General features: G+C 45.9%; 1 protein-coding gene across 2 annotated transcripts in view; it reads right to left on the reverse strand.

Moving 5' to 3' along the window:
• Positions 1-15,808, reverse strand: part of RPS6KA5 (ribosomal protein S6 kinase A5) — a 185,730-nt gene extending 169,922 nt beyond the window's left edge. For both annotated transcript variants that reach the window (XM_065940932.1, XM_065940931.1), the window contains exon 1: positions 15,565-15,808. In XM_065940932.1, the coding sequence (XP_065797004.1) occupies positions 15,565-15,640 (76 nt within the window). In that variant the 5' untranslated portion in view covers positions 15,641-15,808. The remainder of the gene's footprint in view (positions 1-15,564) is intronic.
• Positions 15,809-17,775: the final 1,967 nt, after the last annotated feature.

Here is a 17,775-nt window from a genome sequence, read left to right on the forward strand (position 1 = left end):
GGACGGGAACCAGTCTGAGAGGGACCACCTCGCGAGCTCCGGCCGCGCAGGCTGCTCTCCTCCCGCCTGTCCCAAGGACTCCGGGGCTCCAGGGCCACGATACTCTCAGGCTCCTGCACTCGGGGTCCCGTCTGAGTCTCTCTACTCACTGAGGCCTTGACTTGGATTCTGAACACCTACCGAGGGTGTGCAAGAGAGGCTGAACCTGAACCATAAAGAAAGAGTAAGGAACTCATACCGGCGGCTGATCTCACCCAGCTTTGAGAAGCAAACAGCCCATGTAAGACTGCTGCGTCTGCATGTGGAGCTGAGCCTGAGCACAGCAGGGCAGGCAGCTGGAAAGGGAAAATGGACAGGAGACGGGAAGAAGCAGAGAAGTCTGAGTCGCAGAGACACGCTGGACTGCCGACCTTGCAGGGCCGCCTATGAGATAGGCTCCGCCCACTCTGGCGAGGGCTGCTCTGCCTCTCACCTCTGGGGTCTGCATGCTCACTGAGCCAGCTCCCACCAGGCTGCTAAAACATGAGGCAGGAGTCAGAAGCCTGGGTCAGAAAGTGAAAATGCACAGCACCCATGCCTGAAATTGAAGGGTGTTGAGGCCCACAAGAACTGTCAGCGCCACACCAGACTCCAGCGTGGGGCAGACAATGGGAGCGAGAGGCCCAGAGGTCAGACACCATCCCAACCACACACAGGGTGTGAGAACCAAGTGAGACATGCAAGACGCTCAGCAAAGGACCCAACACAGAAAGCTCGGTAAACGACAGCCACCGTCATGCGGTCAGACACTGAACTAAGATCCCGGCAGTGGCAACGGTGAGCCAGAAAGGAAGGCGCTCTTTTACAGATGGAGCTGACACCCTGAGGGAAGGAACCGGTAGGAGGGAGGCCCCCAGGCAGAGGACGACCAGGATGCTTCTAGCTGGGGTCCGGGCAGGTGGGAAACGTCCCAAATAAACCACGGCCAGCTGGAGGACGACGCGGCCTTCGAGCTGAGCCTGAGTGGGCCCCGAGGGCTGCCCAGCTGTCTCCTGCTCGGCGGGCAGTTGGGAGTAACTGGTAAGGAACCCCAGAAAGAGATCCAAGCAGGAGAGACTCGAATGGTAGTTTAAGCTGTGATACTTGATTTCCCAGAAAGACTGTGCAGAGTTAGAGGAAAGAGGGCTGACGGCAGATTACCAACATTTAAGGAACAAGCAGAGGCGTGGGGGCCAGGGGGAGAGGGCGGCGAGGCGGTCAGGGACGGGCGGGACTGGGGAGAGCAAGGCCACACGGAGCCCACGCTCTCGCGCCGACAGCCCTAACGGGGCCAAGGAGGATTAAATGGAGGCTTTCCCCAGATTAGGAAACCGGGGGGACATGAGTAACTGCAGAGAGCATGCTTCTGGGGGGCATCAAAGACTGAACAGGAGATAAAGCCACAGCAACAGCTGGTATAAACTGCTCTTTCAACATCTGGTGGGAAAGGGAAAGATAGCAAAAACTAGAGGGCCACAGAAGAATTTTTTTCCCTGATAATACGGTTCAACTATGTTTGTGGGAAGAGGAGCCTGCGGACCAGAGAAAGAGGGGAAAATGGGGCAAGTTCTCAGAGGAAGTGGAAAATCTCAAACAGAGGTGTGAGAGCTCCACAGGACTCAATCATCCTTATTTAATACGCCTGGATCTGTTCTTGATCTACCAACTGAGAAGTACAGATTTAGCATCTATTTTACTGCAACCGGACCAACAAAGTTGTAAAATAACTTTTCTTGTAAAACCTTGCCTTCTCTTACTCAACGCTGCAAAAACATAAGCTTCTTGGACTAATTTAGCTTCAGTCAAAAGGTGACAATTGTATGCAGTGAGAAAAAACTCGTTCTCTGCTATTTCAGTTCTTTTTTTTTTCTTTTTGTCAAGGGGAAATAAATTATTTATACAACAATTTACCAGATAAACTCTAATTCTGGGGGTGTCTGACATGTACAAAACTCTGAAACCTAAACATCTTGACCCCGCGTCTGCAGTCAAGTAGTCTGATTCTGGGGACGACGTGAGAGCTGGCGACTAGGCCGAACAGCCAGCACACCAGGTTCCTTTTAGCTGCCAGGTGGTGAGCTGTTCTGAAGCTGTTTAGGTTTGTGGTTGGGCCTCAAACCATCTCTCTGGACAACATTCTGCTGGAAGCAGAGCAAAGTTATATTTAATATCTGTGTACTTTAAAACAATGCTGCCCACTTTTCTCTTATTGCCGGGGTCACTTACCCTTAAGACTCACTGTGCTTCCAGTGTCTAAAACAGCAGTGTTTACTTATCCAACTGATTCTGGAATTACATGATGGAGCCAATGTGAAAACTGAGTCAATAAGAAAACAAATGCTTATAAAGCAGTAACAAACAGCCTCTTCCCCCCAATACATGTACCAAATAAATTTAACTTAGAAGAACGGAACTAAATATAACACTTCAAAAAGAAGAAAAGGAACATTATGCCTACGAAGAATTTTGGCATGATCCAGAAAACACGTTCAGGGAATGACCTCTGTGGAAAGCACAGAAGCACTGCAGTGGCTGTATCCAAAAACCTCTTTCTGTATGTCCTTCTACAACATTCTCCTATAAACTTTCGTCTTAGAGCGTGTGAACTCTGTCTACTTTTTTGCATGTTTTTCCATATATAAGAATTTTTAAAGGCCAGAAGAACAATTTTTAAAACTATAAAGCTATTTTTCTCTTCTTGAATAAAGAACTGCCTTTCTTCACAATTCATAAAAGGGAAAAAAAAAAAAAAAGCATGGAGTGGAAACTCCTATATCTTCCTGCCACCAAATCTATAAAAGAATCTGTATCCATTCCCACTACTCATCATAACAGAAGCAGTGACGGGGCTTCCTGGCAGTTCAGTGGCTAAGACTCTGTGCTCCCAGTGCAGGGAGCCCAGCGTCGATCCCCGGTCAGGGAACTAGAGCCCACATAGGGAAACGAAAGGCCCCGTGTGCTGCGACTGAGACCCAGCACCGCCAAAGAAAGAAAGAAATTTTTTCCAGAAAAAAAGAAGCGATGGGCCTTCTCTTATCATGCCTTCAGTTACCCTCTCTTTTTGTGTATTTTCAATAGTTCTCTTTCTCCCCCTCTGTCCCCATAATGGATTCACACTAAACGTATTCTAGCATCACTCCTCTTAAAAAATGGCTGCTCCTGCCCTGTGGAACTCCACGTTTCCCTCTGGCTAAGTCGTCTCTCTCTTTAATCCCCTGGCGGCACAGTGGATAAGAACCCGCCTGCCAATGCAAGGAACACAGGTGTGATCCTGGCCCGGGCAGAGCCCACGTGCGGCAGAGAAATGAAGCCTGTGCCTCACAGCTGAGCCCATGCTCTAGGAGCCACAACTGGGGAAAGCCCAACCAGCAATGCCAAATACAAATTAAATCAATAAATAAAGCAGTGTTGTACATGTTAAAAAAAACAAATTTTTGGAAGTATTCACTTGCATCCACTCCTCAGTCCATTGCAATCTGGCCTCCCCCTCAAATCTCCACTAAAACTGCTCCTGAGAAGGTCATCAGCTGCTCAGCCAGCTCCAACACACCCCTTGAAGCACTTTCTCTCCTTGCCTTCCCCAGCACCACAGCTCTCTGAGGTCTCTCCCTCCCCCACCCGCTCTGGGCTGGTCCTCCTTTGCACTCCTTAGCTACTCCTTTCTTAGCTGTCGTCTAAAGTCTAGAGTTCTTCGAGGATCAGTTCTGAGTTCCCTTCTCTCCATTCTACAAGCTTTCCTGAGCTGATCTCATCCACAACTGGGCTTCCAAAGCCATCTACATGCCGATGACGCTAGAATTTTCACCTACAGCCCAGACACCTTCACTGAGCTCCAGGCCCACATCCCACTGATGAATGAAAGCATGACAGTTTAGGTGAGCCTGGGGGGCCAGACCACTCAGGTTTCAAAACTAATTCTTCTATTTACTTCCTGGGTAATCCTGAGCAAGTCGGTGACCTAAGACTCAGTTTCCCCATCTGTAAAACTGGAATAATAGAAATGGTACTGACTTCATAAGGTTACTGCGTGGACTAAATGAGTTGATAATAGCACCAGTTCGGCAGCACACAGCAAGCTTTCATTACCCACGGCTGCTATCACCACATATGTCTGTTAGAGTATGTCAGAGGCAGCTCAGACTTTGATATGTACACATCTGGGTTCTATCCTTTCTGCCCACCCCACGGGCATCACCCCTGGTTCACCTTCTGTGAGCTCTAAGGAAGAATTCTAACCTCCATATAACGTGGCCTCTGTCTAACGTGGCCTCTGGGGCCCTTTGTGCGGTCCCTCCCCTTGAGTGACTGAGCATGAGGAGACAACACTCTAGGGACACGGGGGTTTTGTTGTTCACGTAATTAAGGTCCCAAATCATTGATCTCACGATGGGAAGACTGTTCAAGTAGGTCTGACCTAATTCCACGAAGCCTAGAGGTGACAGAAGATCTGGACGTCAGAGCGCCGAAGCCAGGAAGCACATCACCAGCTCTGAGGCCTGAAGGTGGGGGGCCGGGTGAGCAGGTGCAGACAGCCCCTGCAGCTGACAGAGGCCCCGCTGACGCCGCTGAGGACACCGCGATGGCAGACTGAAGACCTCGGGAGGAAAGTCTGCTGACCACGGCAACCAGCTTCGAAGTGGATTTCTTCCCACAGCCTCCAGACAAGAATGCTGGCTGGCTACCATCTTTTTCTTTTATGATTTCTGATGTGGACCATTTCTGAAGTCTTTACTGAACTCGTTACACTGTTGCTTCTGTTCTGTTTTGGTATTTTTGGCAGTGAGGCATGCAGATCTCAGCCCCTGAACCAGGGACTGGAGCTGCGCCCCCTGCATGAGAAGGCGGAGCTTTAACCACTGCACCACCGGGAAGTCCCACCTGCCTACCAACTTGACGATAGCCATGCCGTGGAGAATTCTAACCTACCGAGCTGTAAGCTAATCAACGAGTGCTATTACAAGCCACCAAGTTTGTGGTGATTTGTCATGCAGCAACTGAAAATTAACACACCATCTGAACAAACGGTACCTTCAAACATATGTTTGTTCCAGCCCCCAAATCTCATATCACTACCACACCAAGTTCCGCTGATATATTCCACTAAATATATCTCAAATATATTCACAACTCTTAAGTTCTAACTGTTACCCAATCCCAACTTATATTTGCATCTGAACTTCTGCAAGAGCCTCCAAACCAGTCTCCCCTCAGACACTCTTTCCTACCATGCTCCTCACACGAGGAAGCCATTTTTTTAACAGTGCAAAACTAATCTCTAAAAAATCCTCCAGCAGCTTCACCCTGCACTCAGGGTGATGTCTGAATGCCTTATCACAACCCACAGAGCCCACCCATGGGCCCGGCTACCTTCTCAGCCCATTCCCTGCGGCGCTCTTGCTTGGACACGGATCGGGCCACAGAGGCCTTCCGTGCAGCACCTGGACTGCGAGCCCTCCGGCTCCAGGACCATCTGCCACTTCCCTTGGCAGCAACGCCTCACCACCCGCCCCCTGCGTGGCACCCCACGACAGCAGGGCTGGCCGGGCACTCCCGCCACACAGACGCTCCCCGCTCCTCGGAGGCCAGCCACCCCCAGGCTCTCTCACAGCGTCTGCATGACCTCACGACTTATCACAACTGCAATCCTATGGCCAACTGTATGGTTATAAAGGGAAGGTCTTTCTCTTAGATGTGCTTCAATGAGGGGAGGAGCCGTGTCTAATTTGTTCCCTGCAAAAATCCAGCATCTGTTATGGTGCCAGACACACAGGAATCAACAAGTCCTTAATGGATGAATAAAACTGTGGCTGTTTTGCCCAATTTGTACATGACAAAATTACATCAAAGTTGTGTTTGTGTGTACCCATTAGATCTGTCCTACTCTAGCCCTGATTATGTTTCCTTACAAACGAAGGACACTGATATCAAGGAAAAACAGGGGCACATTCACAGGGAAAGGGTTAATGCAAATCAACTGCTAAGATTCAGTGTTCACATCTTTTCAATGCAACATCATTCATTTAAATATGAAGTACAACATTTTCTTATTACAGGTTTTAAATAGTTTTTTCTGTAGGAAAAACATGTCATTCCAATCCAGTATTGATGTGGTTAGAGGACAAACTGCTTCAGTGGCCTGAATTTTCCCATTACTGATGGTATATTCCACTAATGTAGAAAACAGAGCCCTGTGTATGACCTACATCATTTTGCCAATAAAATTTGCTTTTTAAAGTATGCCTCAATTTTACTGATTTCTCACTACATACTTTTTAAAAACTCTAAAATGCCATTAATTAATCAGAGACCTAATTTTTCCTTCTTAGGAGAAAGATAAAAATAGCATTAACACCACATGACAAAGATTTAAGAAACAAAATACTGGAGAGAAAGTCAAACGTCTTTCCACACTGTCCCTATTTCTCATGGTTTGTATATACATGCATTTATTTAATTAGATATTTACCTAATTCCTGCTTTGGTCCAGAAAAGACTTAGAACAAATTACTGAAATTAACTAAAGCATAAGGAAGGAAGATTGAGGGCAGATGAGGCCAGGAAGAGGCCTCAAGATGCGCGCCAGGTCACAGCTGCATGTGGTATGGCCCTGAGATGTGAAGCTTTCTAGCCACCAGCTGATCATAGAGAACCGCCCCGGGGTCCACTTCACAGCGTTCCTATGAGAACCAGAAGTGCTGCTCACAGCAGCTCAGCCAGGCCCAGTACTAAGATCAGAAAGGAATGTCTTCTTGGGGATTCCCTAGAGGGGACACCATCCTATTTCTTCTAAGAAGTAGACATTTGTTACCAGTTTCTACTGAATGGTTGTTTAAATGACTGATTGCTTCACACTGTTATCCTGTTCAGTTACCCAAGCCTGAGGCAAAATTCTCTCTTGGTTCATCCAGTCTTAAGCAAGATGTGTTGGTTCCCTATTGCTGATGTAAAAGATTACATAAACTTCATGGTTTATGAACAACATAAATGTGTCTTATTACAGTTCTAGAGCTCAGAAGTCTCAAGCTGGGTTCCACAAAGCAGTCAAGTGACAGAGAGCTGCACCCCTGGCGGACTCGCCGGGGGGCTGTCTGTCCTCTACCGTCGAGAGCCCCCTGCGTTCCCCAGCTCGCGACCTCTCTCCAGCAGTGGCTTCGCTCCAATTTCTGCTGCCACTGTTGCACCTCCTCCTCCCCGTCTGTTTCCACTCTCGTAACACCTTCTCTCGAATCCACCTACTTCCCTCTCACAAGGACCTATGATTACACTGCGCCCATGTGATAATTCCCCATCCTTAAGTCGACAAGGTCTCTTTGTCATGTGAGGAAACATATTCACAGGTTAGGACATGGACATCTTAGGAGGAGGAGGTGTATTAATTCAGTCTACCACACAAGACTCCATCAATTTACTTGCTTGCAGCTACTGGCAATTTACACATTGTAGTGATGGTGTCAGAAAAATAACATCGTAAGACCAAATTTACACAGAACAGTAAAGCCACAAATGGAAAACTCAAAAGTTTCTTCTTTAATGTCAAGAGTTAATCATAGAATTATTTTAAGTACTAAGTTCACCTATCTTCCAAAGAATTTGATATATAAAAATAAAAATATTATCTCCACAATTTTTTTGTCAGGAACACACTATTTATATAAAAAGAGGCACACCTACACCAAAACCTGAGTGTGAAATTAAAAAATTGCAATACCGAGTCCTGGGCTAAAATCTGGAAACTTTACCTCCCTATTCTCCTGCTGCCACAGGGCAGGATGCCTACTGAGTATTTAGAAAAAAAAAGTGAGACAGCCAGCTCACTCACAACTTTAGGAAGTATAAAGTCCAGAGAACTTCCTTGATTTTCGGAAGAACAGCTACAGCTGAACCCAGAGGGGCGCTGCAACAGACAAACATAATGAGGGCAAGGTTCTATTTTATACTCAATTCATCTTCCCTGAAAAACAAGAGCAATGTAGGAGTGCTCCTACCTTTGAGGTGCACCAAGGTCTGAAAATCATTCCAGGAGATCAAAGGAGAAAGCCGTGACAACCCCTCCCTCCCACTGCATTTTGGGATTGACATCTCTCAAATGCGTGTTTAATTGTGAAGCTTCAGTAAACACATGATGTTACTATGCCAGATCTCCCCCAGAGGAATTTTGGCCAAGCATCAGCTTCTTTTTCAGGGGAGGAATTCAATCCTGCCCACCAGATCACTTGTGTCTCCAGGAATCTGAGGTTTCAGGATTCTTTCTTGCTTTGCAGTATAGAGGTTAATGGTAGGTCATAGACAACAGCTGACTTGCCACCTAAGAAGGTTTTCCCTGACTATGGACCGCAAATACAAAATACACTGGAGTCCCCCCAGACTTAAGGGCTGAGATTCCACTTCCTTTGCCCAAATAGATCATTTTCTTAATCTCTAAAACTTGTGATAGAAACTTAAGAACAGATTTTCTTTTAAGGTCTAGGCTCCAGGGCATTAAGTTAGGGTACTATCAATATCCTATTTACACTTTTGACCTTCCCATTGTATCCCTATAAAGCTAAAGATAGAGCACAAGTTATGCCTACCCTTCTTAAGGTGAGGAAACTAAAAAAAAGAAGGAAAAAGTACTATAAAAAACATATGGACACACAAACACAATATATATCTACAGACAGATAACACAGAAAGGAGAGCCGCACTGCTCTCAGAGATAGCCAAGACTGTCAGTCAAATTGTTTAAAGTATCTTGTTGTAGATAATCACTATGTTCCTAAAAAGCTAAGTATAAATTAAATCATTATAAATACAATCATATTTAAAGAGCATCAGAGAATTATTTTTCAATGGGATTCAATCATAAGTCCTCTGGCAAAACAGAATTATCTTTTAAAGTAAGTCACCACTCCTGACTTTTGTCTAGACCAAGATTTCCACAGAAATTCCATAGAACACCTTTACTTGACCTCTCTTAGCCTTTACTTAGAAGGCTCTAAGTATGAATGACAGCAACCAAATAGGTAAAATTCTTTAACTGGTGGCAGAATCGATCAGACACATTCTGGGGAAACCAGAAAGAGATATCGCGCTCGCTCGCTCTCTCTCACGCACGCATACACAGACAAATACCTCTTGTGAATATAGACACAAAAATCTTCTACAAAACACTGGCAAACTGAATCCAGTGTGGTATACAAAAAGAATTATACACATTACCCAAGTGAGATTTATCCCAGGAAAACAAGGTTGGCTTAACACCCCAAAATTAATATAATACATCTTATCAATAAAACAAAATAAAAACACATGATTATCTCCATGAATGCAAAAAAGGATGCCTTTTCATGATTAGAAATACCCAAACACACACAATACTGTAAAGCAACTATACTCCAATAAAAATTCATTAAAAAAAAATTTTTTTTTCAAATTACCTTGGAAAAGAGGAAAAACACACCCAAACTAGGAAAAGAAGAGAATTTCCTCAATCTGACAAAAAGTATCCATTAAAATCCCACAGCTAACTTCATACTTAATGGTGAAAGACTAAAGCTAATATACTAGCTTACCAAGGTTGCAGAATACAAGATGAATAAAAATAAGTTGTATCTCTGTATGTTTTCAGTGAACAATCCAAAAATTAAACTAAGAAAATAAGTTTTACAGTAGCACCAAAAAGAATAAAGTATGCGGGAATAAATTTAACAAAAGAAGTGTAAATATACACTCTGAAAACTACAAAATGTTGTTTAAAAAAAATGAAAGAAGATCTAAATGAATGGAAAAACATTTCATGTTCATGGATCACAAGATTTAATATGCTAAGGTGTCAATACTCCCAAAATTAATCTACAGATTCCAAACAATCCCTACCAGAATTACTGTTGGCTTCTTTATGGAAACTGACAAACTAATTCTAAAATTCATATGGAAACTCAAGGGACCCAAAATAGCTGAAATAATTCTGAAAAAGAACAAGGTTGGAAAACTGACCATTTTCGATTTCAAAACTTAGCAAAAAGTTATAGCAGTCAAGACAGTGCGGTAATGGCATAAGAACAGACACAAAAAATCATCTGAACTGAATGGAGAGTCTAAAAAGAAATCCATACATCGACAGTTGATTAATTTTTGACAAGGGTGCCGAGAAAATAAAATGGAAAAGAACAGCCTTTCAAAAAATAGATCAAAAATCTAAATGTAATAACTAAAATCATATAACCCTCTGTAACCTTGAATTAGTCAATGATTTCTTAGATACAACACCAAAAGCATAAGAAACAAAGTAAAAAAGCTGGATTTCACCAAAATTAAGAGACTGTACTACTTCTAAGGTTATCACCAAAAAAAAAAAAAAGATAATTTTCTCCTATAAACTGGGAGAAAATATTTCAAACTATACTAATAAGGGATCTATATCTACAAAACATAAAGAATTCGTATCTCAATAATAAATTAACCAATTTAAAAATGGGCAAAGGATCTGGATAGACATCTCTCTAAACATATACAAAACACTCATAAGCATATGAAATGATGCCCAAAATCATTAGTCATTAGGAAACACAAATCAAAACTACAGGGAGATACTACTACAGGGAGAGTGGCTGTAAGCAAACAGACAAATAAGCGATGGCGAGGATGTGGAGAAACTGGAACCTTTGTACACTGCTAGTGGGGCAAGAGAGCAATGCAGCCACATTGAAAAACTTAAAAGTTTAACACAGACTTACCACATGATCCAGTAAGTTTACTCCTAATATCTACCCAAGAAAAATGAAAACACAGGTCCCACACAAAAATTTGTTCGTAAATGTACATAGCAGCATTATTCACAATGGCCAACAGGTCAGAACAACACAAATGTCAATCAAGTGATGGATGGACAAACAAAACACGGTATATCTATACAATGGAATATTATCTGTCAGTTTAAAAAATGAAGTGCTGACACACGCTAGAAACTGATGAATCTTGAAAACATCACATTTAGTGAAAGAAACCAGTCATAAAAGATCACACACTGGGCCTCCCTGGTGGTCCAGTGGTTAAGACTCCGCCTGCCAACACAGAGGACATGGCTCAATCCCTGGTCCAGGAAGACCCCATATGCCACGAGGCAACAAGCCCATTCGCCACAACTCCTGAGCCTGTGCTTTAGAGCCCGCGCGCCTGCCTGCCCCAGAAGCAGAGCTCTGCAACGAGAGAAGGCACGGCAAGAGAAGCCCATGCTCTCCGCAACCAGGGGAAAGACACAGCAGCCACGAAGGTCCAACACAGCCAAATATCAGCAGACACACATTTTTTTAAAAAGAGATCCCACTTTATGAAGTTCCATAATATAAAATGTCCCTAGGCAAATACACAGACAAAACAGCAGAATTAGCAGATGCCAGGACTGAGGAATGGCTGGTGAGAATGTGGAGTGACCGATAAAAATGGGTAAGAAGTTTCTTTTTAGAGTGATGGAAAGTTCTAAAATTAGATTGTGGTGATGGTTGTATAACTATAAATATACTTTAAAAGATTGAACTGTACACTAAAAACAAGTGGACTTCATAGTATGCAAATTGTATCTCAAAAAAAGCTGTTTAACAACAACAACAAAAAAGACCCTGCAGCTTCCATGCTGCTCTTTCCCTTCGATCACCTGCCCCAGGGGAGCTGGCTGGCACGTCAGCAGGACACTCAGGCAGCTGCGCTGAGAAGGCCACAGAGCACAGACCTGAGGCGTCCTGCCCACAACATGCAAGTGAGCTGGCTTGAAAGGTCATCTCGTGCCCCAGACAAGTCTTCAGGTGAACGCGGTCCTGGCCAAAACCTTGACTACAACATCAAGAGAGACCCTGAGTCAACATCACCAGGCTAAGCAACTCCTGAATTCCTGAGCCACAGGAGTCATGGTGCTTTAAGTCACTAAGTTTGGGATCATTTACTGCACAGCAACAGATAACTAATGCCCCTTTCCCGACTCTCTCCTCAGCGTTAGGCTCTCTCTCCCAGTGATGGACATCTAAGGAAATGTGTACCCCCATCCTTCCTCTTGTAAGAGTTTAGTCTCACCCCATCCATATGTTCACCGGAGTAGCTGTCAAGCTAGCAGAACAGAATGCCATTCCTTGGCCTTAGCTGAACAATCCAAAAGGAGGCAGCTGACCAAAGCCAGGCTAATAAAGTCCTCCCCTAAGATTTGTATACCTGAAGCTGATTGAAAAAAAAAAAAAGGGCAGTGTCTCTCCAGTACTTAGAGCTGTAAGACCTAAAACTTAGGGTCTGTCAACAGCTGTGTTCCTTTCCATGTGGAAACAGGTGAACAGCACTGAAGGAGGCCATTACATAGAGACAAGCAAAGATTCTAGATGGAGACAACAGAGACAACATCAGTCCCTGCTTCCAGTGATGTCTGACGCAACCCTGTCATTTCAGGGGGAAGACCACACGTGTCCTGTAACCCCAGTATATAATGTGAAACTCAGTACACAGAGGTAATGAAATATGGAATAAATGAGATAACCCAATATCCTTCCAATAATAATTCCTCTATTTTGCTGCTGTTGTTCGGCAGTTAGATTTGATTATTTAAACCTAAAAGCCCTAAACTTCTTCTTTGCTATCTTTATACTATGTACAACCTTCTCTTATTATAGTATGACAATATATCCTAATTACCAGTTTACACTTCCTCCTCCCCAACCAGCAGAGGGCAAGATATTTTCTCATTTTTGTGTGTCATTAGTACCATTTAGCCTAGAAAACAGTGTCAAGAAATGTGCATTTAGCTCATCTAATCAATCCCTCTCTCTTCATTTTTAGCTCTCATGGTCACTAGCATCCATTAATCAACCACCTAACATCTACAAGACACTGGGACTACAATAAACTTAGATTTTGTCCTGGATTTTCACGCATTCAGTGAATTCACCCAACATCTGAGTACTTACTACACGCCAGGGGCTGAAAACGGATAAAGGACGTGGTAGCACCTTACAGTCAGCGCAGACAAATAAATTGTTACAGCTGCGTGTTCAACGCTGCTGAAGAGACGCACACAGACTGCTAAGCAGTGGGGGTCGCGGGGGTTTACACGCGGCTTCACAAGGCAAGACACGCGCAGAGAGAGATGCCAGCCGAGCAGCACAGCACGGGGCAAGCTCCAAACAGGACTCTGACGCGGGGGTGACCTGCAGGCTCTTAGAGAAGACGCTGCTTTGGCTGACCTCTGGACCGACAGGAACCAACCGCTCCTGAGAGCCTATTATGCTCCAAGCAAACTGCTTAGCACTTTTCCAACAGAATCTCCTTCAATTTTCATACTCTGTAGGTGAGAGAAGTGAGTCTAAAAGAGTGAAGTGACCTACCCAAGTCTACACAGCCAGCAACTGGCAGAGCTCAGATTTAGAACAAAGTCTAGAATCTGCCTGCAATGCAGGAGTCCCTAGAGACTTGAGTTTGATCCCTGGGTCAGGAAGATCCCCTGGAGGAGGAAATGGCAACCTACTCTGTCTTTTTGCCTGGAGAACCCCATGGACAGAGGAGCCTGGCGGGCTACAGTCCACGGGGCCCCAAAGAGTCGGCACGACTGAGCGCAGTTTCTCCCTTCCGACTGCACACCAGGTGCGCTACGCTGCTCGGTCTGCACCACCGAGCACTTTCCAAGTCTTTCCATGTAACTTGCACTGCCTTTCTGTTCACCCTACAGCAGACAATACAGTGCTGAGCACAACCAAGGAATCACCAACTGCTGACCTGTTCAGACTATATGCTTGTGCACATCTTGAGAAGGGACCACCTCAGATCAAGTTACTGCCACACCTTTCACAGCAGCATATGCTGACAGGGGCCCAGCTGGCTGAAGATGACTGAATCTCTCAAGTTGTATTTTAAGGGTTTTTGACCGGTGTATCCGGTCAGTTGTTTCAATGTTGAGCAATAAATCAAAGTGACTGTTCCATTCCTTTGACAGTTAACAGTACTAATGAATTCAGTATAATCTCACCATCCATCAGAAAAAAATTCTAAAAATGCAAACTTGAAGCTGATGATTCACACAGTTAGTAGAGAAGGGAAAATAAAGCAGTACTCATTGTTTTCTACAAAACTAGCACTGTTTGCAAAGCCCAGAAACTGAGCAGTTGGTTGACTACTAATCAAGTAGGTTGCTCCTTGGTCATCAGCAAAAAGCTGCTTACTGCACCACAGTCAGTGGCTGAGGACACAGGACTTCAAGCAGCTTTTGCAGTACAGCACGAGTCTACATGTATGAATCAGTGAAGCGTTACATAAGAAAAGAACAAGAAATTCAAAATCTCCACACCAGAAAGCACCTGACACCGAGCCTGGCACAAATCAGACACTAATACAAAAGAAATGTTCATGGAATAAATTATTGAATAGCCCTTTGAAAACATCAGTTGTCTATTAAACTGAGAGAAGAAAACCAAACCAAACAAGCCCACACAAATTACATTAGGAACTCCAAAAAATTATGGAGTAACTGGTTGAAGATACATAACAAACTCATAATGACCCCCCAAAAAAATTGTTTTAAGCCAATGTTAATGTAGAAATAAGTAAGCATGTATTTGACATCCCTCTTAAGTCACCACACTGGCGCTCAATGGACTGCTAACCAGCAATAACAAAAACTAAAAGAACAAGTGACAGATATAACTTTGCAATCTGTTCAGAATTATAACAAGGTGTGCTAGGCATACACCTGAAACCTGCTACATAAGCTTTGTCCCTACACAATAAAAGAATATCCCAAGATGCCAAAGAAGCTGCATCGAAATTCTTAACAAACATTCACAGAAATATTTAATAGTAAATAATGAACAACTTGTTAAAATGTATTATCTGTTCAGAAATGAAAAAGGATCTCTAACAGGGGACAGGACTCCACAAATATAAACCCAATCTATACTGGTGAGTCGGAAGAAGCATTTCCCATAAAGAACAACCCAGACCCACAAGGAATAAAGTAACAAATATAAAGCCTAAGTTGACTGGAAAGACCCCAGAATCAGCGCGTGAGCGCCGTAAGGGGGCTAGTTACTCGCTTTTACCCGGAGCTTTGAATTTACTGAGCCTCCTCAAAAGACCTCTGAAAGAGATTCAAGGCCAAGTACAGCAGTTCACCGTGATGGCACGTAAAGCCCTCAGCGCCTGCAGCTCCGCGGCTGGACTCCACACGGTCGGGAGACAGCCGCCCCTTCCCCGTGCCCAGGACGCCCGCACCTCGGGGCCCCTCCAGGGATGCGAGCGAGGGCGGGGGAGCAGCGCTCCGAGCTAAGCGTCGCTCCCCCCACAGCGAGGAACGCGCGCCTCACAGAAGGGTGAGGGGCAGGTGCGTCCCCGGGCGGGACGGGGCGCGAACACACCTGGGTCAGTCAGTGCGGCGGCCCCAGCCCGGCCCGCCGCTCACTCCCGGGAAACTTCAGGCCAGCCGCCGGGGACCCCCCGGGACCCCCGCCCGCCGGGCTCCCCGCGCCCGGGACACCCGCCCCGCGCACCCCAGCGCCGGGCCCCGCGCCGAGCCCGGCCGGCAGGGGGCGGGCCGCTCACCCGTCCGCAGCTCGTGCTTGACGACGCGGAGCTGCTCTCCGCCGGCGTCCCCGCTGCTGCCACCCTTCTCCTCCATCTTCCCCTCGCCCGAGTCCGCGGTCTGCTCCAGGGCGTCCGGCCCCTCAGCTCCGCCGCGGCCACTGGAGCCGGGGCGCGGCAGCTCGGCAGCTCGGACGCCGGGGCGAGCCGCTTTCCCGCTCCCGCCGCCTCCCTCGGCGGGCGCCGCTAGTACCGCGCAGCCACTCCGCCCCGCTCCCCGCCTCCCCCGGAGCCGCCCCGCCCACAGCCAGCAGGGTCGGCGGCCTTGCGAGTCGCCGTCGCCGATTGGGCGCGGGGCGCGCGCCGCCGCCAGAGCCAGACCCCGTTGGGCAGCGCTTTCTGACGCGAGGCGAACCGCCCCGCCCCGCTGCTCGAACTGTTGTTGCTCGGCGGGCGGCAGGCGAGGGAGGAGCGCGAGCGATCCGATTGGTGAGGCCGGCTTTTGCTCCGCCCACCCCCGCCGCTGCGCACGCGCGGTCAGAACCTTCCCGTCCCCGACATTCCCAGGACGGCCACGCCCCTTATTCCCCAGCTCCGATCTGTTAGTAAACAGTCTAGTAGTCCGGAGGCTCCCGGGGCCTGTGATTGGCTGTTGCTGAAAGAGGCGGGGAAGGTTGATTGGACGGTTTGGTCCGCCAATCACCACGGACAGAGGAGGAGCCTGGAAGAAAGCGCCTCTCAAGCACGTGTTTGCAGGTTTTCGAACCTGAAGGCCCCTAGCATTCCCAGGTGTATGCCCGCTGGACGACGGTGTGTCTCTAAAAGATATTGCTCGTCCTAGTGAGTTCTGAACATAGTTAGGTGGAGTTCCTGCTTGAGTACAGGTAGTTCTTAGACATTTCAGAGATTCACAATCCCAGCCTTCCTTGAGGCCTTTTGCAGTGGATAAACATTTTCATTTTGTGCTGGTTCAGATGGTAAAGAATCTGTCTGCAATGCAGGAGACCTGAGTTCATTCCCTGGATCAGGAAGATCCCCCTGGAGAAGGGCATGGCAACCCACTCCAGTATTCTTGCCTGGGGAGTGTCATGGACAGAGGAGCCTGGCGGGCCACAGCCGTGGGGTTGCACAGAGTCCCCATTACGACGGAGCGACTAACACTTTTTCTTTTCAGGCACCAAAAGACTACAGAAATTAATGAAATAGAATACAAGTCCTGCCCCTTAGCAGCTTTCAGTAGAACATGAGAAACAATCTGTGTGTATACGCAGGAAACTTTGAAGCAAGCTTTTTAATAAAACAGTTGTACAAACCTAGAGAATTGCACAGATGCCAATAATTATTCTCAGAGAGGAGCTGAGGGGCTTTTAGGTCACTGAGGCACTTTAGATAACCGATGTAAAGGATGGATGAAATAGAAGTACCAGCTGCACGTATTCCATACAGAGATAGTAACTGTGAGCTAGGCTTGGAAGTAGAGAAGACAAGGGTGGGTTATGATTGCTAATGCTGAGTGAAGATATGATGTTAGGAATATAGCTGAAAAGATAAGCCTTGGCAAGATAATGGAGAATCTTGACTACAATACTAGGCAGTGCAGATTTTGTTTAGGACAAGAAGAGGAGCCTCAAAGAGTATTTCTGATGTCAAAGCTCTTCTCTTGTACCTTAGCTTCGGTCATAGTAAGAAGATGGCCTGAGGGAGGAGGAGAAATGTGACACAGTAAGAATACTGTCTCAAGGTTAGAATTTACAGGGATTTCTGGCCGTGGGTGTGAGAATGGGCAAAGGAGGGAATTAAAGATGGACACTTAGTTATGATTCACATAGAAGTGAACTTTTAAACCAAGAAGGAATTAGATTAGGAGGTCAGCAAACTTTTTCTATAAAGAGTCAAATAGTAAATAGTTATTTTTAGCCTTTGCAGGCCACAGTCTCTTTCACAGCTATTCACCTCTGCGATTTCAGTGTGAAAGCAGCCATAAACAAGCACATTGATGGATGTGACTGTGTTCCAATAAAACTTTATGGACACTGTAATTAAATCTAACATAATTTTCACATGATTATGTATTCTTTTAATTCTTTTCAAACATCTAAAAATATAAAAACAGTTCTTGGCTCTTGGGCCATTAAAAAAAAAACAGATAGGAAATCAGATTTGACCTGCAGGGCATAGTTTGCAGACTCCTGGCTTAGAGTGCCACCGAAAAGAAACCAAAACATCTCCACA

The sequence above is a fragment of the Muntiacus reevesi genome, chromosome 7, assembly GCF_963930625.1.
Source record: "Muntiacus reevesi chromosome 7, mMunRee1.1, whole genome shotgun sequence".
Classification (NCBI taxonomy): Eukaryota; Metazoa; Chordata; class Mammalia; order Artiodactyla; family Cervidae; genus Muntiacus; species Muntiacus reevesi.